General features: G+C 31.1%; 2 protein-coding genes across 2 annotated transcripts in view; both read right to left on the minus strand.

The window, feature by feature from the left end:
• Window positions 1-207: 207 nt before the first annotated feature.
• LOC130441880 (uncharacterized) lies at window positions 208-6,500 on the minus strand. The gene is made up of 2 exons (XM_056775705.1): window positions 6,180-6,500; window positions 208-4,084 (listed from the first exon to the last, which is right to left on the minus strand). Exons 1-2 carry the CDS (start codon window positions 6,388-6,390, stop codon window positions 3,825-3,827), a joined length of 471 nt encoding a protein of 156 aa, XP_056631683.1. The 5' UTR covers window positions 6,391-6,500; the 3' UTR covers window positions 208-3,824.
• Window positions 6,501-23,987: 17,487 nt separating this feature from the next.
• Window positions 23,988-25,452, minus strand: part of LOC130441239 (kin of IRRE-like protein 2) — a 649,517-nt gene continuing 648,052 nt past the window's right edge. Inside the window, exon 13 of the mRNA XM_056774824.1 lies at window positions 23,988-24,771. Coding sequence (XP_056630802.1) covers window positions 24,319-24,771 — 453 coding nt within the window. The 3' untranslated portion in view covers window positions 23,988-24,318. The remainder of the gene's footprint in view (window positions 24,772-25,452) is intronic.

The raw sequence follows: 25,452 nt of genomic DNA on the forward strand, positions 1-25,452 counted from the left end.
ATATTTTGCTTTACCCCCGAAAAAAAAATTTGTTTTCAGAAACGAATTCCCCTACTACCTTTGTTTAGTCATATATATATATATATATATATATATATATATATATATATATATATATATATATATATATATATATATATATATATATATATATATATATATATATATATATATATATATATAGAGAGAGAGAGAGAGAGAGAGAGAGAGAGAGATATTTATGATAATTTAAATAATGTGATGTAATTATTTATTTATACATTTATTTTGCCATGGCTTAGATGTAAATTCATAGCAATGGAGTTAATAAAGGAAAAAAATGACTGTAAATAAGATCCATCCACTCCAGTAATTCAATACAATTATAAATTTTTTATAATGTTCAACATTTGATAAAATTGTTTAAAAAGTTCAAGGAAAGTTTATTTAATAAGTAACTCGCTACATGATTATTACAATTTTTTCAGAAACTTTGCATAATGATAGTTTGAAGCAAGCCGATTAAAAGTCTCAATGGACACGAAACTACCCTTGGAGAGTTCAAATACTATAAGAAGAGGGATTTCGGTCAGTTTTTCTAAAACTACCCCTGAAGAGTCCAAGGGTACCATAAGAGGAGAAGTTTGAACAAGTTTTTATGAAACTTGGCAAAAAAATAGTTAAAAAACTGATCAATATTCTGGATGAACACGAAACCCCAAAACTACCCCTGGAGAGTTCAAATACCGTAAAGAGCGGGCTTTCCGTTAGTTTTCCTGAAATTTAGCACAATGATAGTTCAAAGAAAGCTGATTAATACTCTCAATAGGCACGAACCTCCAAAACTACCCCTGAAGAGTCCAAGGGTACCATAAGAGAAGGGGTTTGGACCAATTTTTATGAAACTTTTCATAATAATGTTTCAAAGAAAACTGATTAATAGTCTCGATGGACACTAAACCCTAAAACTACCCCTGGAGAGTTCAAGTACCATAAAGAGCGGGCTTTCCGTTAGTTTTTCTGAAATTTAGCACAACGATAGTTCAAAGAAAGCTGATTAATACTCTCAATAGGCACGAACCTCCAAAACTACCCCTGAAGAGTCCAAGGGTACCATAAGAGAAGGGGTTTGGACAAATTTTTATGAAACTTTTCATAATAATGGATCAAAGAAAACTGATTAATAGTCTCGATGGACACGAAACCCTAAAACTACCGCTGGAAAGTTTAAATACCATAAGGAGCGGCTTTTTCGTCAGTTTTTCTAAAATTTGGCACAAAGATCTAGACTTAATTCACTGATTCAAGTTACTTATGTAACTTACCTACCCCATTGACGACCCTGTGAGATTTCAATCAGACTGTTCAAACTATCGTTGTGCTAAGTTTCAGAAAAAACTGGTCGAAATCCCTTCTCTTATGATACTTAACAGGGGTAATTTTGGGGAACTTAAGAGGTATTTGCGGAATCTCTAGCTTATTGAGACTCTAAATCGGCTTTCTTCGAAACTACTCTTCAGGAGCAGTTTTGGGGATTCGTGCCCATTGAGACTTTTAATCAGCTTGCTTTGAACTATCATTGTGTTTCAGAAAAAAATTGACCGAAATCCAATTTCCATAGGGATTGAGCGGGATCTTTTTTGTAAATGCAGTATACAATTCGTTTATAATGTGGCACTAAATTGAAAATGATTGTAATGTTCAAAAAAATCATATCTATAACTCAAAAAATCTGACATGTATAACAATTTAGAGCTATTATGGAACTTCAAAAACTATTTATACATTTGTGGATTCTGTTGCAATGTACTATATTGTTGTAACGAAACTAATTTGAATTTTAATATAGGTTTTCAACATCATCTAGTCAAAACAAATGGAATTATTTTATTTATTTAAACTGTTATTAAAAGTGCGGTGATTTTATACACATTGTCTCTACTTACTCATTTACACTAAAAACACTAAACTATTCACTAATTTATCCACTCAGATTTAACTATTCACTAATTTATTTAAATTCGTTGTTCACTTTTTACCATTACTTGCTAATAAACAAACGCCTTTATATACACAACGGATTTTTAGATTATTCGGATTCTAGAATGTAAACTAATAGAAAGCATTCTTAAAAATAATTTCTATAAAAACGACCACAACATCTTGTAAATAAATTATAAAAAAATAAAAAGAAATTGTCCCCGTATATAAAAAAATATAAAACATCCTTCTGGAATTTGTCCACTGCAAACTTTAGGTTCTATTAACATAATAGAACAGCACCGTCTTCACGATTTACGTCAATAGATTCCAAAAGTATGTAGTAATAATTTTTTCTTACACAAATACAAAACTACTTCCTTCAAATTTCGTCGAATCCTTAAGACCTTTAGTCTATTAACAGTGAAAAACAGCGGGAAGGATCCATATACGTGGCTCGGTTGGGGACCACGTTTTTTGGGTTCGTATAGTTAGACCGTTGATGGAACCGAACAGGTGTAAAGTCGTTCCGATTCACTGGAATTTAGTCGAGAACGAGTGAAATTTTTATTTTCTCATTCTAGAATATTTTCCATCTTTGTCGATATCGCTTGAAACGCCAATGAAAACTGATAATTCCAAATTTTAGAATTCTTCGTTGTTACTTTGAGCTTTCGTTCAAACAGGTGCAAAGTTGTTTCCATCCACAGATTCACATTGTTGTGAACGAATGAAATTTTTAATGAAATATATTTTTTTTTTTTCGAGAATAAGGTGGTCATTGTCGATTTGAAGATCTTGCCACATATTACACATTTCACTTGTTAATAAGCTAAGCTTAAGGTCGTTTTTTAGATGCGTTTTCGTCAGAACTTGGACGAATAATTTCGTTATACTTCACAATAGTTGTATCGTCGACTGAACAAGCTTATCTTAATCAGTGGGTTTTGGGAAACTGTCTGCTAAATAATGGATGAATATTTTTTGGAAAATGATCTTTTTTACTCTATTTCACAATTTAAAAAATGATGACGTGCAAGACTGACGACGCCAGGTCCAAGCTATTGCCCTTAGCAAGTGTACAAATTTCTAACTTTACAGGAAGACCGGTTACTCGGAGGGTTCACCAGCTCTTGGACTACTAGGTTGTACAACATATGCACGTTGAATGCGAATACTATTTATACTTTTAATTGGTTTACAAATCCAAAGCAAATTTTTTTTTACTTTTGATCTTAGAATATGGTACTTTGCAAGGGAATCAAGTAATCAATAAATTTCCTTACTATGTGTGAATAGACGTACATTTATAAAAAAAGTTGTAATTATTTTTCTCCCGTTAACATAGAGCTTATGGTTGTAAGCTTGAGTGGTTGTATGTATATGTAATGTACAATTTTTTATGTCGTTTATTTTAATATGTAAATAAATTCACTTAACAATCTGCAGTTTTATTAATTGTTCCTCTTTACTAAGGGAAAGAATTTTGTTATTTTACCTATTCTTAACTGACGAACCAGAAGATGAAATTACATTTCCAGTAAAAAACTAACAGAAGCTTTAAGAGTAACTTGACCAATTTTAAATGGAAAAATTCGATATTTTATAAAGAAAATTCAATTTCGGCTATCGATACAAATTTCTATATTTCTTTAAATACACCAGTTCGACCTATTCCTTCCAGAATTCGTTTTATTCCAATGGTGAGAAGTCCTGGTTGTAATCTTCTACCAAGCAGTGTTATGTATTTTATCTATTGCTTGTGTACAAAATTTATCATTAACAATTTTAACTTTGAAGGTTATTGTTCATTCTTATAAAATAAAATATAAACGCAAATATGAAAAAACTAATTTAATACTTAATCACAAACTAAGACATACATCTAAATACAGTCTTTCTCTCAATATTTGAACAATTTCATTAATTATGAATAATTCAGTCAAAGGGTCAAGTGCTTCTAAAATGGCAGTCTCATCTAAAGAACCAATACCTGTATTTTTCTTCAAAATATTGCCAACAGCACTTGCTAATTCAATTTTTTGGGATGTTGATAAACTCTTGATAACATCATCAATTGCTTTAATATGTCTATTTCGATTTAAAGATTTTATTACAGTGTACCCTAAAAAATGAAATGTAATCAATCATATATCAAAAAAAACACTAATTCTGCTTATAACTATTTCTATCAGTATTCCGAGAATTTCATTCAAATCACATACAAGTATGATAGCCATCGCACATGCGAATCTGCACATTATTCAGAAGCGCCATTTTTGTCTTTGGATAGCCTCGCACTTACAGAGGAGGTGTTCTGTGGTTTCCTTTGCTTTCTTACAGAAACGACAAGAGTTTCTTCGATGTTCTTCAGATGGTAGATCACAAGTCAATGTCCAGTGAGCATACCAGTAACTCGGCTTAGATCAACTTTATTCAATTAAAGGGCCTTCTGACACCACTTGGAAGAAAATCTTTTCTATTGTTTCAAACCTGAGATTTCTTTTCGTTTTCCAACTTTTTTTTGACTTTGACTTGATGGCTTTTTGGGAAACCTATGAAAGGTTGTGGTCCTATGAAAGGAATTGTACTGCCCTTTTTCGCCAAATGATTGTTTAGTGCTGTGTACTACAGTGTGGCTAGGAACCCACATAAAAGTAATTTTACGGAGTTCAAAGTTTCGATGCAGTCCCATACTAGTTTTGACTCAATAGCTTTCGAATTTTCATTATAATTTTATAGATTTTGGTAGAACATAGTTGGAAAGACAGATCATATCTATGGGTATTTTCCATTCCTTTAGAATGCTGGGATACCTAGTCAAGTCGCCGGGCTTCATGTTCTGTTCCTTGCATGCCTTTATTGCTTCACTTTTTATGAAGGTCCTCAAAAGTGGATAGTCTAAAATGACTTGTAGTACTGCCGTAGGATATGACCGAATCGTGCCTGTTATCTAGATTTGTTTCAATTTTGGTGTTTGTTTTTGGGGCCTCCATGTGAAAGCTTCATAGCTTATCATAGATCGCACATTGAATTTGTAAATTCAGTTCATCATTTTGGGTTTCAAGCCCCATGCTTCTTCGACCATTCTGCATAAGTTGTACAAAGCAATTCATGCCTTATGGCTTAAATAGTACACTCTGATCGAAGGTCTCCTTGAGATATCCATTGTCTGACTTAACAGCAAGTTAGACCCCGTTAAATCTGAGGGTTTTTCTTTCTCCTAGTGGATGGAACTAACGTGGTCTTTAAGAGGTTTATGCTCAGACCTTCATTAACAAACCTTCTCTAAGCTATTATTGGGGCAAATTGCATTTGATTCCATACGATACCATCAGCTAATACCTCAATTATCGCTAAGTCATCTGCGTACCAGCAGACTCCATATCCAAATAAGTACAGATAATTTAAAACTTGAATTAGAATTTAAAAAATAATTACAGGGTTTCATATTGATAAATTCCAAACTGGAAGCTAGATTCTCTTGTATGAATAAAGTAATTAATTTTGAATAATTTTCTTGAAATCAACAACTGTTTTTAATTCAAACATTTTTTTTGTACTTAATAGAAAAATCTGGAGGGAGAGGGTCATTATTTGATTATATTATTTATGAGATCAGATATATCACTATCAATTATAATTATGTTATATATTTATTTCGTTTAGCATATTAAAGAGTAAAAAGTATACGGAAAAAATTTAAATTAAGAAAATATGATAAAATATAATATTATTTTTACATTAATCTCAAAATTATGTTTACTTATATGATATTGAATCAAACGTTTTGGTTAACTTATTCAATTATTCTGAATACTTACTTAATTTGATTATTGTAACTTTTTGTTAAATTCAAAATAATTTTTTAACATACTTCGTAGATATTTGTGGATTGGCTCAGCACAAAATAATTTCTGACACCATTCATACCATATATGTAATACTCCTATATGGACAGTTGTTATAGGAAAAAACGTTCCTAAGTTACGGTGCCGACAATATTGATTTTCTCTCTCTCATTCGAGACACTTTATCTATACTGCGCATGCTTAAGAATTCGCAGAACCAAGATGAAACCTCGGAGGATAGAGAAATCGTTGTCATTCTGTCTTCCTTAGTCGGAAAGGCTTCCTCTTATAGAAACTGTTCATATAGAACTATGTATGATTCATACTTAAATACTTATATGCAGTTATTTTATTATATCAGGTAATTACCTATGAATCCAACAACTGGTACAGCTAAACCAAATCTTCTAGGTAACAAACCTATTCTATTCGCCAATAGACCTCCTCCAAATAAAATAACCATTCCTCCAAAATGTTTCGCTCGTGGTTTAAATTTGTTATAGGGTATTTCTGCATTGAGGTTATGTTTTTTTGCTAATTTTTCACAAACACTTAATATTATTTTCACAGAGTCACTCATTTTTGAATCTATGTACACAAAATGTAATAATGTTCAATGTGGAAGTTACAAACTATATATAAATCCATTCTGATTTCACATTTTTTTATCAGTAATTCTGAAAAGTCTACAGCTGGCTAACATAGGCGGGTACAAATTTTTTTTCAGATATATATAGTTGAAGAAAAACTTATGGAAAATATTAATTAATGCTGGTTAATGTAGACAAGTGAAAATATGTTGCAGAATTCGTTAACAATGATTTTAAATAAATTATAATTATAAAAATAATCTTAGATCCATTACTTCTTGTTAAAAATGTTTCTCAAGTATAAATTATCATACAAAGGGTGTTATGTGATGAGTTTTTTTAAGTATTCCTGAGTATATTATTATTTTATTGTAATACTGATATTAATGTGGAATTCTCGAAATATTTTCTATATTTCTAAATTATATTGTATAATGATTCGAAATATTGGGCTTGTACCAACTACATCTACAAGAGGCTTTATCCAAGATATGAAAATTTACATTCCCATATAAAACTTTTACGCTAAAATTATTTTTGAAGACTTTAGACATTATGTACATCTATTTGGCGCCCAGGGCAATGCCATTGGTTAGATTCGAATTCAAAACCAATCACAGTTCGAGTGCGAAATGTTTATACAGAATGTCACAGACGCGATGGCGTTACTGTTTATTTATATAGGTCCAGGAAAGTGTAGGGCCTAACCTAACCTAACCTAACCTAACCTAACCTAACCTAACCTAACCTAACCTAACCTAACCTAACCTAACCTAATCTAACCTAACCTAACCATTTTCTCGCGTTTTCGCTAGCATTTAGGTGGCCTAGCAGCATATCTGCGTGCGGCAAACTGTGACGACATTCCTTACGCGCATTTGGCACCGATTTACATTCTGTATACACATTACTCGAACTGTGAATAGTTTTGAATTCAAATCTGACTAGTGGAATTGCCCAGGGTGCCAAATAGATGTACATAATGTCTAAATGCGTATCGAAAAAGGTTTTTCAATAATAAATTTAAATTCTATGTATCACCCGCTACTGCAGGTGACCTAGAAATATATGTGACTCATATAAAGTCATAGGATTCCAAAGCGAGACACGATTTCATAGTATTATATTAACTTGCATCATCCTAAAATTAACGTAGCCATGAACTTGGAGAACATTGATTTGTATTAATCACAGTTAGGGTCATTAGATTTATTATTAATTTCACATATATCTATATTATACGAGGGCTGCTACTCAAGTTTTGAGATAGACAAATAAACATAAATATTTATTATTGGATACGGCTTTATTGTTTTACAAAATATTCTCCATTAACCTTCAGTCGGGCGCATTTAATCTATAAAATGAGTGATATGTCTTTTGGCGTATCAAGTTTCTGTGTTTCACAAACAGAGAGCAGAGCTTCCAGCTTTCTATGAGTTAGAGACTTGTAGTCACAGAGGTAGCTGAATTCAAGAAATTCATCGGATTACTTTACTTGATTGAGGTACTAAGGAGTGATTGGCAATTCTACGAAGAGTTGAGAGATTATTAAAGAATCTAATTTCTTTTCATAAGAACTCGATTTTATAATATTAACATCAGATAAGCTCAAGAAAAAATATTATTGTAGACAACTAGATATTCCCTATTATGTGGATCTGGCAATGTCGCAATTAGAAGCATTGCCACATGAAGATATTCTCAATATTGCGCAGCTGTTAAATTTCCACGAAAGAAATAAGAACCAACGAACCTTTCCCTAACATAGTTTTTTTCTGGGCACTGGGTATGTTTTGATTGTTTCCAGTGGGGCTTTCCCCAAGTCCAATAGCTAGAATTGTGTCGATTCACTGTACCACTTACACAAAACGTTGCCTTGTCTAAAAATACAATTTCTCCCCTAAAATTTCTTGAACAGGTTGAACTTTGTGTGGGTATAGTTGTTCATTTTGTTGTTGGCCAATTACTGTTATAGTTGCGTGACGATCGTTTCTAATGACAGCAAAATATCTAACTTTGTATCGTCGCTTAGTCCTGTTCTTCCAGATTTTGGAGCATCCTCACCCACAAGAATTCTGCTTACTGAGTAGTCTTATATTAAGCATATATTTCTTTATAACTTCAAATTCGAATTTGTACCCTTTCTCTTTCGGATAAGATAATAATAAATGTACTTTCAGTCCCAGATGAATTGTGTCCGACCAGGATACGAATCATAATGCGCCTATCAGAGGGTTAAGATGCATGCGTTTAATTCAATTGTCGAAGCATTTTTTTCAAAGCATGTGATTTGAATATATCAACCACTTCTTCGGTTGTAGAAAAACGTTGACCTCGAAAATTATTTTCAAATATGCGAGAATAAAAAAAAATCATTGGGTGCCAAACAATGTATGGTGGATGACCCATCAATGTTTTGACTGTTCAAAAACGTTTTTGTTTTACTGATGTGTGAGAGCTCGTATTGTCGATGTGATGAATGATTTGTCTTTTACGATTGGTTCTTCTTTGATTGATATATTTAAAATTTCGAGTTTTTATTTGCGCGTTTGTCAAAATTTTGCACATTATTAACATTTTATTTGAGAATAGGGTAAACTGCTCAATAGCGAATCAAGAAAATATTGACAATAACACGAACGACAAATCTCTCGGTGGATTTGCTTTTTTATATGTCGAGTGATGAAATATATCCATTGAAACTTCAAGTACTTATATGGCGAATATACTTCTTCATCTCGCAACGTTTTCGAAAATTTCCAGTCCACATTTATGTTAACTTACCCGAGTAGAAAATAAAGATCTTAACTACCATTATGCATTTTGATTTTTTGAAAACAATGTAGTTTTCCAAGAGTTAGAGCACTTTCCATATGTGCCTGGAACGTAACTTGGCTTGAATTCGTTCTGGCGGGAATTCGCGAACGGATGCTCCGGCTTTCGGCGTTGAAGGAGAAATAATGACTCCAACAAAAAAATAACTCAAGACTTCTTTGCGCTCTACATTTTTTGTTTGGTTCTTTTTTCGAATTTATTGTAGTTTTCGAGTTACTCGCGATTCAAAATATTTTTGAGTGCATAAACCCATTTTATATTGAAAATTTTGAGGTTAGGAACAAATACCTAATAAACGTTTTTGTAGAAAATTTTGTGCTCTACATTTTTTGTCCTAGCAGTTTTTTTCGAATTCATTGTAGTTTTCGAGTTACTCGCGATTCAAATTATTTTTGAGTTCATAAACCCATTTTATATTGAAAATTTTGAGGTTAGGAACAAATACCTAATAAACGTTTTTGTAGAAAATTTTGTGCTCTACATTTTTTGTCCTAGCAGTTTTTGTCGAATTCATTGTAGTTTTCGAGTTACTCGCGATTCAAAATATTTTTGAGTTCATAAACCCATTTTATGTTGAAAATTTTGAGGTTAGGAACAAATACCTAATAAACGTTTTTGTAGAAAATTTCGTGCTCTACATTTTTTGTCCTAGCAGTTTTTTTCGAATTTATTGTAGTTTTCGAGTTAGTCGCGATTCAAAATATTTTTGAGTGCATAAACCCATTTTATATTGAAAATTTTGAGGTTAGGAACAAATACCTAATAAACTTTTTTGTAGAAAATTTTATGCTCTACATTTTTTGTCCTAGCAGTTTTTTTCGAATTTATAGTAGTTTTCGAGTTATTCGCGATTCAAAATATTTTTGAGTGCATAAACCCATTTTATATTGAAAATTTTGAGGTTAGGAACAAATATCTAATAAACTTTTTTGTAGAAAATTTTATGCTCTACATTTTTTGTCCTAGCAGTTTTTTTCGAATTTATTGTAGTTTTCGAGTTACTCGCGATTCAAAATATTTTTGAGTGCATAAACCCATTTTATATTGAAAATTTTGAGGTTAGGAACAAATATCTAATAAACTTTTTTGTAGAAAATTTTGTGCTCTACATTTTTTGTCCTAGCAGTTTTTTTCGAATTTATTGTAGTTTTCGAGTTATTCGCGTTTCAAAATTTGTTTGAGTTACAAGTTTAAAAATTTCGAAAACCTATTCCCGTAAAAACCTCTGAGAAGCTAGAAAATCATAAGCGCATCGGTTAATTAGATATTCGAAAGCATTTCTAATACTAAAGTCAAATTTGGTGTGAATGTTTCCTAGTTTGAAATAAATCATATCTGGAAAGGAACGTTTTTGAAACATACTAGTATTGAGACGTTAGGTATACAAAACGCGCTGAGGAGACAACTGTAAATAATGAGGAAAATATTTTAAATGTATTTATTAATAACATGTATAACACTATTATTTTTACATTTAAATTAATATACTACAAAAAACCATACTTATTTTAACAAATATCTATTTTTCCTTTATAAAATATATTATCCAACAAAATATATGACACAAGAGTTATTTAAATTTAATTCGCGATAAATATTTTGATTTTATTACTCCTAATAATGATAATAATAATATAATTTTTACATTTAAAGCCTATAGTAGCACATCTCTTTTATATCAATAGTCATAATTTATTGTAACATCACATATATTGGAGGATATCTAATATTTTACAATCCTGTCAAAGGGGACTGTTTCAGTCGATAAAGTCTAAGGAGAAAACCACTCGCTGATGCCTCAATTTTCTGTAAATCTGTATAACTCATGAACAATTGACTTTATATAAAAAAATTATTGAGAAAATGTAAAGATTCTTTTTATAAAAATGACAAGGGAGGTTGATATAGATTACGAATATTTTCTCACGAAAAATCCGGTTGTTTAATAAGTAAGTTGAAATTTGTCTTATTTCTTTGAATTTTCTCATTTTCTTTAGGCTAATTTTTCGTAATGAAATGCCTTAATAGTTTGTAAAACCCAAAAAAATATCATTGTTAAAGTTTGAACATTGCTGAATCTATAATATAAAATGAAACGCTGAATGTATTGCTAAACGCAAATGTCGAGAACAGCGGAACCGATTTTGCTATTTTTTCTTTATAATATTCCTTCAGTATCTGAACGCGTTTGCCAAAGCGTTGATCAAAACGCAGGGAATGCTCTGTTCTTGGATGCACCTGGGGGAACAGTGGAAACTTTTCTTACAAAAATCACCTGGCAGATGTGCGAACACAAGGAAAAATAGCTCTCGCGGTTGCTTCATCTGACTTGCTACCAGGAGGAAAAACAGTACACACAATGTTTCACACAAATTAGGACAGTAGAGTGGACATTAAAAGATATACGACAAAGTGAGGAATTCATGGGTGGTGTCACATTTCTTTTTTGTGGAGATTTTAGGCAGTTGTGCCTCGAAGAACAAGAGGGGATAGAATAAAAGCATGTTTAAGAAGTTCCTGTGGCTACAAATTGGCGAGGTCAGATACCACGGTAAAATCGTTTTGCGTGATAGTTTATGCCGTAGGGTTGAGTGGTTGACCAGACCTCATTTCCGTTGTTTATGGCAATGAAATTGAAATTTCTCACGCAAGCTCTTGGCTTTACGAAAGAACCATATGACTCCTCAAAACGATCGAGCTGCCGATGTAAACTGACAGATACTACACAAAATTGAAGGAGATTCTGTTGAGTATGTCTCCATAAACCGAGTTATGGAGCAAGACGACTCGACGAATTACCCAGTGGAATTTTTAAATTCTTTGTGCGCGCCTCATTTGAAAAAAGAAGTTCCAATCATATTATTGCGGAACTTAAGCCCACCCAAACTTTGTAATGGTACAAGACTTAAAATATAGTCACTTGAGCGTAACCTGGCAATAAATCGAAGAAGTGATTAGTAAAGAAGACCCAAATTTCTTAATTTTTTGGAAAAACCAATATCCCCTTTATTATAACACAGGTAAATGTTATCGTTAATTTTGAATTTTTTTTTGTGTGTTTAAAGCTATAATTTCATAGTTTCTGTTTGAATTTCAATATGGAATCTTCGACGTCAGGTATGTAGCAACATTTTAATAAAATTATATCTGCAGAAAAGTTTATGTTATTATTTTTGTCTGTGTATCGATGAAATAAGATAGTGTAAGAATGTTTTTATTTTATCATTATTTTATTTCAAGAACGAAATCAAACACTATGTTTATTTCAAGTAAAGAACTTTTTAATATTCTCAGAATTTCAAATAAAAATGCAAGTGATGAACAATGTGATTATTTAAAAGGTTAAATAATGCAGCAAACGAAATGTGAAAGTGAGGAGCTTTTAAAGCGCTCAAATAAAACTTTATCATTTTTCAAACCACATCTTAAATCACGCTGGATGAAAGCATTCAAGATAGAAAAAAAGTTTCTCAAAAATAATGCTTAGTGGCTTGATACATCAACTTCATTTACAATAAGAGAAGATGTAGACACTCCTAAAAGGAAAAAAATTCGCCCAGAAATTCCATTTGAATGTAGTTCCGAGCGAACGAAACGACTAAAAACAAAATAATTTAGAGAATGTACATCAATAAAAATATTAAATTATGCCACTCAAATGAGTTTAAGAGCTACTGGACAAACGCAATCTTCAAAAGGGTTAGATGATAGAGACTCCTAAAAGGAAAAAAATTCGCCAAGAAATTCCATTTGAATGTAGTTCCGAGCGAACGAAACGACTAAAAACAAAATAATTTAGAGAATGTACATCAATAAAAATATTAAATTATGCCACTCAAATGAGTTTAAGAGCTACTGGACAAACGCAATCTTCAAAAGGGTTAGATGATAGAGACTCCTAAAAGGAAAAAAATTCGCCAGGAAATTCCATTTGAATGTAGTTCCGAGCGAACGAAACGACTAAAAACAAAATAATTCACAGAATCTACATCAATAAAAATATTAAATCATGCCACTCAAATGAGTTTAAGAGCTACTGGACAAACGCAATCTTCAAAAGTGTTAGATGATAGAGATTCCTAAAAGGAAAAAAATTCGCCCAGAAATTCCATTTGAATGTAGTTTCGAGCGAACGAAACGACTAAAAACAAAATAATTCACAGAATCTACATCAATAAAAATATTAAATCATGCCACTCAAATGAGTTTAAGAGCTACTGGACAAACGCAATCTTCAAAAGTGTTAGATGATAGAGATTCCTAAAAGGAAAAAATTCGCCCAGAAATTCCATTTGAATGTAGTTTCGAGCGAACGAAACGACTAAAAACAAAATAATTCACAGAATCTACATCAATAAAAATATTAAATCATGCCACTCAAATGAGTTTAAGAGCTACTGGACAAACGCAATCTTCAAAAGTGTTAGATGATGATAATATCTCTCCGAAAGTATTTGAGAAGTAGGTTGAGAAACAAATTATGTCAGGTGAAGTAGTTTTAGTGGACGCGAAGTTATCTTGACACCAGTATGACATAATCAGGATGAGTGCTCCAGGAAAATTTCTGTATATAATAGCTGTATCTTTTTGAATTAAAATAAAACTCAAAATGTTAACTATGAGATTTATTTGTAGTAAGAACACATCCTATTAATAATAATCAACTTTGGCATATATTTACCGATTTATTGCCAGGTATAGGACCTTTTTGCCCAAGTGTGCGGCGAGCGGGTGTTTGGATGTGACTATCAACAAAGCACAGGGGCAGACTCTACGCGTTTCAGGGGCGGACCTTGGTGTAAACTGCTTCTCACTCCCGAGCGAGTGAAGCGAATAAATTATTTGTATACATCCCGACAAACAAAACGTCCAACGTTGTATATAAAGAGGCATTGTAAATACTTATTATTTGTATATATATTATGTTTTGAGATTTTTAAGTTAAGTGCTTAATATATTGAACTGTTTATATCAAACATTGTTTCTATTTAACCTTGGTAATGGTAATCTATAATAAGAGTTTATGAAATAAACCCTTATTTACGTGAAAGAAGACGTGGGTACAGCTAGTTTAGAATAGTTTGGTAATGTTTTCAATTTCTTATTTCTTATGCCTTTTGATATGTTTATGTTTCTAAATCTCCTTGATATTTTAGGTCTTTCCTATTTCAAAATTGATAGTTTTTAAAAGAAAGATAAAATTTGACGTTTTGACTCTTTAAAGGAAAGTCGAAACGTCAAATTTCATCTATCTTTTAAACATTATTAGAAAAAACTAATTTTGAGACCTAAAATCAAGAAGATTTAGAAACATAATTTGTTAATTTGTAATCAATAAGTCTAAAGTAACGTCTTTAATGATATTTTTAATGAATCTATTACTCATTCTACTTCAGTTGATCAATAATTACATTCATTGTTCATATTTATTTCAAAATTTGTTGCCGTTTTTTGCCACTGTTTATTAATATATCTAGTGAAAATGCTACAAATTCCAAACTCATTTTTCATTTAATTTCATGAGTATCGTATTGATGTTGCTTTTTGGTTTTTTCTTATTCAATTTTCGAGTCTATGATAATTGTTGATTCTATTCATTTGTATAGATATGTTTCAAAGAAATGGATTGATTCTAATAATGCTAAGCGAGTTCAATACAGAATAATGATGCAAAATTGTATATCAGAGTGTCATTTCTTTGATTGTTTGGCATTTTTATGATAGAAGTTTTTTGTTTAAAGACAATCTCGATATACAGATATCCAGAGAGATATTCTCCTTAACTTGGCTATAATATTCTACCCCGAGTGACTGGACTATAAGACTAGTCGACATAATTCAAAGATATTGTGCCAAACAGAATTTTCGTCTCAAACCCAACTACATATTTATGTAGATGCGTTTCAGAAAAATACGTTAATTCACAGAAAACTGAATTTATTATTATTATCAATTTATTCACAATGACATTATTTTTGAAAGATATAAGAGAGAAATGATTTTAAATGAAATAATGATATTTGACACATTATATTTAAATTTCTAGTCAAATTAAAGTTAGTTTTTTATTCTATGATAAAAGTATTAAGTGTTTTAAACTAAATAAATATATAGTGGTATAATATTCTTAGATCGGGTTTTTTTAACAAAATTTAAAAGCTAGATGAAGTGGTGAGGCAATAGTTAAGAACAATATTAAACATTTTTATGTGATTTCTCCAAATAAAGTAGTCATATTGTTGTAAACAGAAATTTGAAATAATTATAAGACAATTTTCATCATTGTTAATGTTAGAGTTGAAAGTAATGATATATTTCAAATTTCTTGATATAAAATAATTATTAGTATTAAGAAAACATCAAAATGTTGAATCATAAGAACAATTTTTTTTATTCTATTATCTTTGAACTGTTAAAAAGTCATTAAATTTTTCGTATCTTTAAATTCCTTCAACTGTCAATTCTACAAATACACGTTGAGGATAAAGTACCACGGATAAACACTAAAAAATGTAAATTAACTGAAGCTATACGATCTCTAATAACTTCCCCAAACTATAAAAATTTGTAATGTATTCCTGCCAATAGGTACTTAAATAGAAAAGTTCCATACAATAACTTCACATTGTGAAACTTATAATTTTCAATTCCAGAGTAAAAACGCGGTTTGCCGAAAAATATTTAAATGTAATAAAAGTGGTTAGAATATTTTTGAATTTCAATTATTCAATTTGGGGTTACAAATATATAATCTAGTTTTTTTCATAAAATGGCGAGCACCTCAATTCAAATGCCTACGTGAAATGTGAATGTGTGAATGAATGAGTGAAAAAATGTGAAATATCGATGAGGCATATTGCAAACAATAAAGAAATAAAGATATAGGAAAATACATTCATAGCTCATGAACTAGATTGAAATTTATTCTGATGTTTCATAAGGAAGTTTAACTCACTTCAGTATCCTAGAATTTTCAACCTCGGATAGGCTTTAAATAAAAGACAATTTCATATGAAACAATATTTTATCACTAAAAGATTGGTACAATTACGGTTATTTTTCGACATGGTCACCGAAGAGATTGAGACATTTGTCATAACTGTGGACAAGTTTTTCAATACCCTCTTCAAATGAAAGTTGCAGTAACAATAAAGTACAAAACAGACCTTGAAACTTCTAGAAATTCCGCAGTCAAAGCAGTAATGGTGAAACTGCGGTTTTCTTTAACCATTCTGTTGAATCGTTGAACCAGGTCATCTGAAACGACACATCATCACGGTCTTCCTTAAACTTTCGACACCATTCACGCACAACATCATCACTCATGAAGTATTCCCCATACACACGACTCATTCTTCCATGGATTTCTGTAGCACTATGACCTTCAGCCTGCAGAAAACGAATCACACTTGGCAGGAGCATCAATAATGGCGGACATGTTTACGTGGCTGTAGCACAACGCCAACTGACACCTGAATGTCAACAATGGCGGAGTGTGTAGTGCGAAAGCCTCGCAATCGTCTACAGTGCATGCCCACTTTCTTTTCCCCGTCTGCACAGAGCGATCGGAGGTTGAGAAAAAACGGCAGTATTTATCTTTCTCTATTTATCTTTTATCTATAGTATAATAATTTTTTCAGCCTACAAATGTTTCGGTGAATTAAATTTATTTTTTACACTTGAAGACGAATGCAAATTATTAAAATACTTCAGAAAGGATTTTTCGGAAACTATGATCGATTTTGATCTGAGTGTTCGTAAAGTAACCAGGATCACGTTCACTGTTGTTTGGAAACTGATCGAATTAATCGGGTCCTAATCATATAATAGGGACCTTTCTACCCTGATAGACTTATGAGTAAATTCTGACGGGTTCAGCATAAAAACAGTCTATTGGTATTATTTTTTGGTACAAAATGTAGGTAATTCGTTCAATACCAATTATTAAACATCTAGAATCTATCTTACAGCTTACTGAATAACATGAAAATATTAAAGCACTGAAAGATGATACAAACTAATGGTTTTTTAGATAAAAATTGAACACGACATTCGAAAACTGTGATCAAAATCTCGTTCTGGATTAGGATTCACAATCAGCTATCTAATCCAAGGTAGTAGTATCCGAAAGTTTGTGATTGTGGAATTTGTGTTGGGAAATAACCGATTGGTTGTTGATTTTTTATATCATTATTACTAATATTTTTTTTAACATTTGAAAAGAAGCTTCTTAAAAAATGTGTGATTTTGAATTAACTGACGAATCGAAAAAGTCCGAGTGTTTTGAGCCAGACGCAAATTGTGACTTAGACTTTTTTGATATAATTACAAGGAGTAGGCACAGATCATAAGGTCACTAATAAATAAAAGCAAAACAGTTCATCAAATGTTCATGTATTGGTTCGACGAGTTCAAGCTAAAATGATGTAAATACCAATTCCAAATTACCGTGAGCTACAATACTGAAAATATTGAGTATGGTATGAAACCATTTTCTGTGTAATGCTCAAATAGCATCTTTTTAGTTTAATCCAGAGGTGTCAAACGTAATTTTGCAGAGCCAGATTGGAAATTTAAAAAAAAATGAACTGAATCCTTATAACATTTTATCTATTAAATTATATAAATATATAATATACGGTTGTTAAAAATCATACCAAAGTTATGAAAGAAAGCTCTAAAAAACATTTTCTTTCTAAGAGACATTGGCCCAGGGGCCAGAAGCGGCCCGCGGGCCGTATATTTGACATGACAGGTTTAAACAAATAGAGATACAAAAAAGTTGCTACGATTGAGCGGAACTGTACTAATGAAGCTTTTATAAGGGCATTATTTTATCGAAGCCGACTTTATTTGCTTTCGCTTTTGATAAAGTCGACTTTAGAAATACAGTTATCCTAGTATTGTCGCATTTGACACATAGCTGCTATTTTGTCTTTTTTATAAAGTAGTGGTATGGTAGTTAATTTTAATTTTTTTCTACTCGATACACACAATTTTCTTTCTTCTTTCTAAAAATCAATATCGTCTTCATAGTGAAAACGAAATCGTGTGTGTTTGGACATCGTATCTAAATAAAAAAGGAAAAAAAACTATACAATAAACACCGAGAATTTGATTACCTATGTATTAAAACCAATATTTTTTTTTGTCTTTATTTTGAAACCATGAAGCTGACGGCACTAATTTGATTATAAACACTTTGTGCGCGTGCGTATCCGTCAAATATGTCACATATAAAGTCGATTTTACTAAAATCGTCGTTTCCATAATTTCCTGTTAACCGCAAACATTTTACCTAAAATTGTGAGCAAAATTTCGAACTATTTGAGGTAATTAAGAGTATAATTCAAGGATGCTGGTAATAAAAATAAGTTTTACGAGTTTGTAATCAATTACTTGGCTTATAAGTTATATTTTTTAAAAGTTTCTGTTTTTATTATTAAATATTACTCGCCGTAGTTACTATTCTAATTAGGTACAGTCTTCTTCTTCGTTATAAACCTATTCGCCATACACCTAAAAATAATTTAACTACTAAAATAAATAATTGAAGATGAAATGTAAACAAAACATGTTAAATGATTATAACATTTTGATTTTCTCTCAACAATTGATAAAGTTATAGATTATATTATTAAAAAATAATTGTTATTGTTTACAATCTTTTCTCTATTCAATATTATTACCTATATTTGGAGAAAATCACCTTTACATGCATTTTCGAAATTATTACACAATAATATTTACAATGTACAATCTATTTACACTCAGAATTTTCAAGATTATAAATTTCTATTATAGTACCAGAATTGAATGTTTTTTATTCAAATTACACTCGTCCTACAAGCGTTTACAGAATTTTGAAAACTATAAAGTACGATTTTTACAAATTATTAATTTACAAATAGGTTTCAAAACTTTTTATCTGCCGCCAGAATCAATATTCCAATACGATATATCAAGCTATAAACTCGTATAAACTTGTGTTTTGATATCCTAAAACTGTTCTTAAAATTCAGATTTGATTCAATGTGAGCGACTTTATGATTCGTAGGTTACAAAATTTTATTTTATTTTATTCTATTTGTATTTATGATCAATATTAAACTGATTAAAAATCTACACAATTTTTGTTTAAAAATCAGAGAGAGCGGGCGACTAGAATAAAATTTGGAGTCAACTGGTAGTCCCGATCGAAAAAAACTTGAAATTGAGTTTATTAACTATTGCTAAATCTATAATTTTGGATAATTTGCTTATTTTAAACTATTAACTATGATTTTTGTGACCTCCAAATGTCACAACGAATCATATGAGAATTTTGCGTCTAGTTTTAAGATGTCAAAAAGTATACATGAGTTTAAAGCTAGGGATCGGAAATTCTCTCTTAAAATGACTGCACTAGCAGTCCTACATCAGGATGGAACCTATTGCGTGTGTCATCAGCTCATAAAGCTTAATTCATAGCAACCTTCTTCTTGGAATTATCAATTTTTGAAACGCATGCTTCTTCTCACGATTTTCATTCTTGCGAATGCTGCCTCTTTGACATATCGGCGTTTTAGAAGTATCTTTATTTTTTTGACTCAATCTTAATTAAATTAAATTTCATTGCTCAATAAATCTAATCTTTTTTTTTTTCATAAAAAAGGCTTCATCAAGAACAAGTGCAACTGTAAGAACCACAAATACTAAGGAATATTCTAGGTGTTTCTTAGTATATTTTGAGGAATCAAGAAACATGTGGAAGGGTCCATAAAAACCTCATTGTTGTCTTCAATTATAGTTGTAGTATTGTAGTATATACGTTTTGTAGAAGAATTTGTATAAATTGAAAACAGTTATTTTTGAAATATATCAGAATTCATTAAAAACAAACAAACCCCAAAATATCGTGAAACATAGTTTTTTCTATTACAGTGTTGAAAGTTGTTCAAAATTAAGAAACTAACTATAATATTTTTATACTTCCAACTAATTTCCTCTCTATATCAAAGTTTCAGATTAATTTTTTTGTTAAAATTAAAAATGAAAAAGCATTTCATAGCAGAGACAACGATTGTTTGTAATTTTGTTATTGTACGTACTGCTACGGTTTTAATATTTGAAATTTTATTGTCTTCACTTTACATAAAATATAAATTCTTTTGAAAACTCTGAGTCGAACATCAAAAGCACAGTTTTTGGATGGATTTCTTTTCATTAACTTTTTCGATGTTGTAACGAAACTTCATAAATCGGTTTTAATACATTTGATTTATATATTTCCAGTTAAAAAAACTTCTTAACATTGAGTCTTAAGAGTTGAAAAGGGATTGTACCATTTCATAAGTGAAAAAAAACTGGAGAGTATTCAGATTTAGATTGGTACTTCTGGTATTACTAAATTTCCTTCATTCTTCAAAATATTTAAACAATTTGTAATGACAGACATATTTAGTTTTGTGATACAGTATTTCGTGTTTTTTCTTCGATGTCTAAAATACGATTTTTAAATGTTTCTAGACCAGTTATTTTTACTACTACTTCCACAATTATCAGCATATCATCAAAATTCACTTTTGTACAATATCCTCATTCAATTTTCTTCCTTTTCATATTTTAGGACTTACTGTCTTTTCTTTAAGGGTTTCGTATAGTGCGATAATTTTTTTATTTAAGACCACATCGGTAAAATTCTTTGTATTTGTCATGTATGGTACTAAACACATTGTTCACACTACCACTACACGTTTCGTTACTTACCAAGTTAACGGTAGTTCACCTTCAGTCTCTGAAGACGATAACTTGGTTATCGAAACCTCAGACAAAGTAATTGTTAATTTTGATGTAGTGGTGGTGAAAACAGTGTATTCAGACTGAATATTACCAACTTACCCATCCGTGTTAGTTATCCCAAACATACAAGGGGGGAGAGGATTAATAAGTTGGTGATACGTGTTTTACTTAAGCTCCAGGTAGAAAAATGATTAACCAGAATCCAAAATTCAAATATCGATAAGCCTTGGAAGTATAATTAGTTTACAGAAGTATTTCTTGGAAGGGACGAAATTCATATACGACCCTTACGGTAACCCGGATTAAAATTTGAACGCGAGTCGCAACTCGTATGCAACCTTGTTATTTGGGTGGAGTCGGATAAATTTCGGGGTTGGCTCATTATGGTAGTGGGTCGTTTAGCTGTCAAGTCGTCACGAAGTATCAAAAAAAATGTATGACCTGATTGGTAATTTTGTTTATCATATAATTAGCGAATAAAATCGTCGGATAAAAATAATGGTTTATTTGACGTTTCTATATGCATTACACGTGTAAAGAAATAGTACAAATTCAAAAGAACAACTTCTCGATTCCAATTCTCGATACTACCGATTCTTGGACATTGGTATCGGTATCGAGAATCGATCGCAAAAAATCGATACCGATACCATTAAATGGACGGAAACATAATTTTTTAATCCAGTTTATATTGTTATGAAAACGAAATTATCATATTTTGAAAAATCATTTGTAAAATATTAGTCATTGTTTAAACAACAGGCTGCCTTGATATATTAGGTGTCGAGTGTAGAAAAATCCCGATTTTAAAATAACTTGGATAATGATTTTGATTTTTGATATAATAATCAAAAAACCAAAAAGCTTAACGTAGACCTTGTGTTTCCCTTTATTAAGGATTGATCCAATTTAATTTCAGAATAAATGGTTTTATTCAACCATTATTTGTTTTTTATTTGCGAAATTCCCTCATTTATCCTCGAATAGGCATAGATACTTTAATATTGGTTTTGTAGGTTGTTCAAACAAATTATGAATATATTTCTAATAACAGAATTCTTTTTACAAGGGGGGAGAATCCAGAATCGGGAATCGAGAATCGGGAATCGAGAATCGGGAATCGAGAATCGAAAAATTTTGGTATCGACACATCTCGAGATAAAAGATTTACAGGAAATTGACAATCGACTGCGTAAAAATTGCCCAACAAGGTTTCCATGTTATAGTAAAAATTTTTATGGTGGATTCTGTTAAAATTAGTCATATGATGATTTTTTTTATAAATTTAACATATTTGGCGTATCCTACACGTCAAGTGACCTATTACTTTTTCTCAACACATTTTTTCACTTTGATTTTCACTACTGATTGGAATAAAATTCAAAATGTGGTTATGAAGTTTTTTTTTTTTATAAAATTGACAATTTTGTGACGGTTTGCCACCCAAGTAACAGATACAAAGCGTTTCAATGGTGTGATTACAAATAAAAACTTGTAGCTGGGCCCAAGTACTATTGGCAAAATTGTTATTATGAAGATTACCTTAAAAATTATCGTTCAAGCTGTTGAGGAATTTTTTTTCACTTTTATTTCCACTATTGATTGGAATAAAATTAAAAATGTGATTATGAAGTTTTTTTTAATAAAATTGACAAACGCACCGATACCATAATGTACACAAGTCCACCCAAATAACAGAACCATATCTTTCTTTATCGTTTGAGTCAATCTCATTTATTTATTCTAAAGTTTCGTGTTTAATATTCATATTACGAGTCAGGTTTTTACCTAGTACCATTTTGAATTGAAAAAGCGCATTAAATTTCAAATGTAAGACTGCACTTCAATCTACTTTCCAACGTTACTTCGACTAATATTGAAGCACTTGTCATATTGTCCAATTAGTTTTTGTATTTGATCTTCAAAGAATTCTGTCACTTGTTTTAACATAGTCCATGTAATCTTTAATATCGTCGTCGTCATCGAAACGCTCACCGCTCGAGTGTTTCTTAAAATTCTCCGATGAAATCTTGGATTTATTACAGCATTATCATGAAGTGAAATTGTACCATTATGCCATTTTGTTTTAAATAGCACAGCGAAGTTTTTGCCATCAAAATGTTCACCAGAAACTCTTCTTTCAGTTCCAAAGAACAATACTCATGATTTATAAGACTGACGATGTTTTTTAAACTGTCACTATCTAGCTCAATACATCATAGATGCTGATAGTTTCTCCTGTAGTGGAATTTCTCTACTAAAGAGTCACTGATCACAGAAAGGCGACTATCGCTTTCCTTATTATGCACATTGCTGGTGTTTTAATCGTTCTCTGCACTGCCTTTACGTCGACAATCGATTGTTTTTAAGTCTCTAGGACAAACAAACCAGATCACAGATCACAGACTCTGAAGTCGGTGGAACTATTGATTAACAGACGCAATTTAAAGTGTAAACAACCGTTTTTGCAGCTATGCGTTTGCTGTAGAAATCATAACCTCAATATTTTATATCTATTCATCTCATCACTATTAACCAAAGATTATTTTTCTTCTTCTCATGTCGTCTTCTTATTGAAGTTTGTCGACTACGTTTTTAAATGCGTCTCTGTCCCTTGCAACATGAAGCAATGCTCTGAAGCTGAGATTTGTTCATTGCTTTATGTTACGAAGCCAGGATCTCTTCTTCCTGTCGATGCTTTTCTTTCCCTCTACTTTGCTCTGCATCATGTTCTGTAGTATTTGTCGTTGCACAAAATATGTCCTATGTAAGATGTTTTTCTTATCTTAATCACTGCTAACAGCTTTCTTTTGCGACTAAAAAGCGTCTTAGTACTTCGTCGTTGTTGATTTTGTCAGTCCAGGGTACCTTCAGATGCGTCTATAGAGCCAATTCTCAAATGCTCAAAGTTTTTCGATCATTTGAGCTTTCAAGATCCAGGTTTCTAGTTTAATTGTAGAGGTTTATATTTCTGTTTGCAAACGTTGAAGAGTACTTGACAAATGCCTTTTGATCCATTCGAATTCTGATGTTGATTTTTTCGTCTGCATCAATTTGAGCGTTTATGACTGAACCAAGATACTAACATTAATATAATTAAATTCATTATTTCTGTACCTTAATTGTTTAAACTGAATATGAAATTATTCTATTGTGAAGTCGATAAGAACCAGTTTTTTCACATTATTCCTGGTAGTATAAAAAATCATAATTTATTGCTAGATTTTTTTAGATTTATGATAATAAAACGTAAGTATTCGATCCAAAAACTGTGTTCATGTTTTATAATCAATACCTATTTACAATTCAGCATGTTCTAAACTATTGGGTTGATAGAAGAAATCAGTGCCTATTCTATCATCCCTCTTTGGAAAAACATGGTCGTAATATTTTTCATGTTCATACTGCAAAGGTTTTGGTCTAGCCTTATCTTTTTTGTTATATTTTTTGTTACTTCTAACATATTTGTTATCGTTTGGCAGTGAATATCTGTGAGTATTGAAACCAGCTGATGTACCATACGACCAATTGTCTTTTGATATTGAGTTTGTGTATCTATTAAAGCTATAATATTTGTTTTGTCGGCAATTATCGGTATCGTTATCAGATTCGAAGAAGTCGGTCGACAAGATACGAGTGTTTGTTCTGTCTGTATGTGTATCCATCAGACTAGAATAGAAGTTTTCTGCCTTTTGTTTCGACTCTCCTAAGCTACTTCTACCATTGAATGTAAGTGTAGTGGGTTGTTGATGCTATATGTACAGCAGTATGTTAGATTTGTTAGTATAAACCTGGCGGCTGAAACGGACGATCTGATTTCAAAAACATAATTAACACACATATTTCAAATAATCTATTAATACCCTTTTATTCATGAGTACTTTTTAAACAACATTTTTTAATTTTCATAGTTTCCGAACGAAAACAACTTTTTACTTATTATCGGTCAATTTAGACATTCGTTACATAACTTTACAACTAGCTAGAAATTGGTAGAATCGTTCAAAATATTATTATAAAGATTCTACAAATTTTCTCTATATGGAAAATTTTTTTAATCAATGTTAAATGTTACAAGAATGAGTTTTTCGTGATTTTCAGCCAAATGGTGAGTTTTATCATAAAAATACTCCAGACAAAAATTGTAGAACATAAAATTATCTACAAAAAATGTGTTGATAATTTTTTTCATACGAGCAACTGTTTCCGAGATATAACGATTCAAAAAGCTGGAATCGTCATTAAAATTTTTTTTTACTTGGTTTTTCCAATTAGTCCGGGAGCGGTCAATGTTGCCATGTGCAATCATATATCCAAGGATAAAACAGTTGTATTCTTATGTATTTTGAGCAGCTGAATCCAAATATATCCGGTGTTTTTGCGAAAAACTGATACGTTTTATTTAAATCGCAATTGTTTAAACAAATTATGAA

The sequence above is a fragment of the Diorhabda sublineata genome, chromosome 3, assembly GCF_026230105.1.
Source record: "Diorhabda sublineata isolate icDioSubl1.1 chromosome 3, icDioSubl1.1, whole genome shotgun sequence".
In the NCBI taxonomy this organism is placed as follows: domain Eukaryota; kingdom Metazoa; phylum Arthropoda; class Insecta; order Coleoptera; family Chrysomelidae; genus Diorhabda; species Diorhabda sublineata.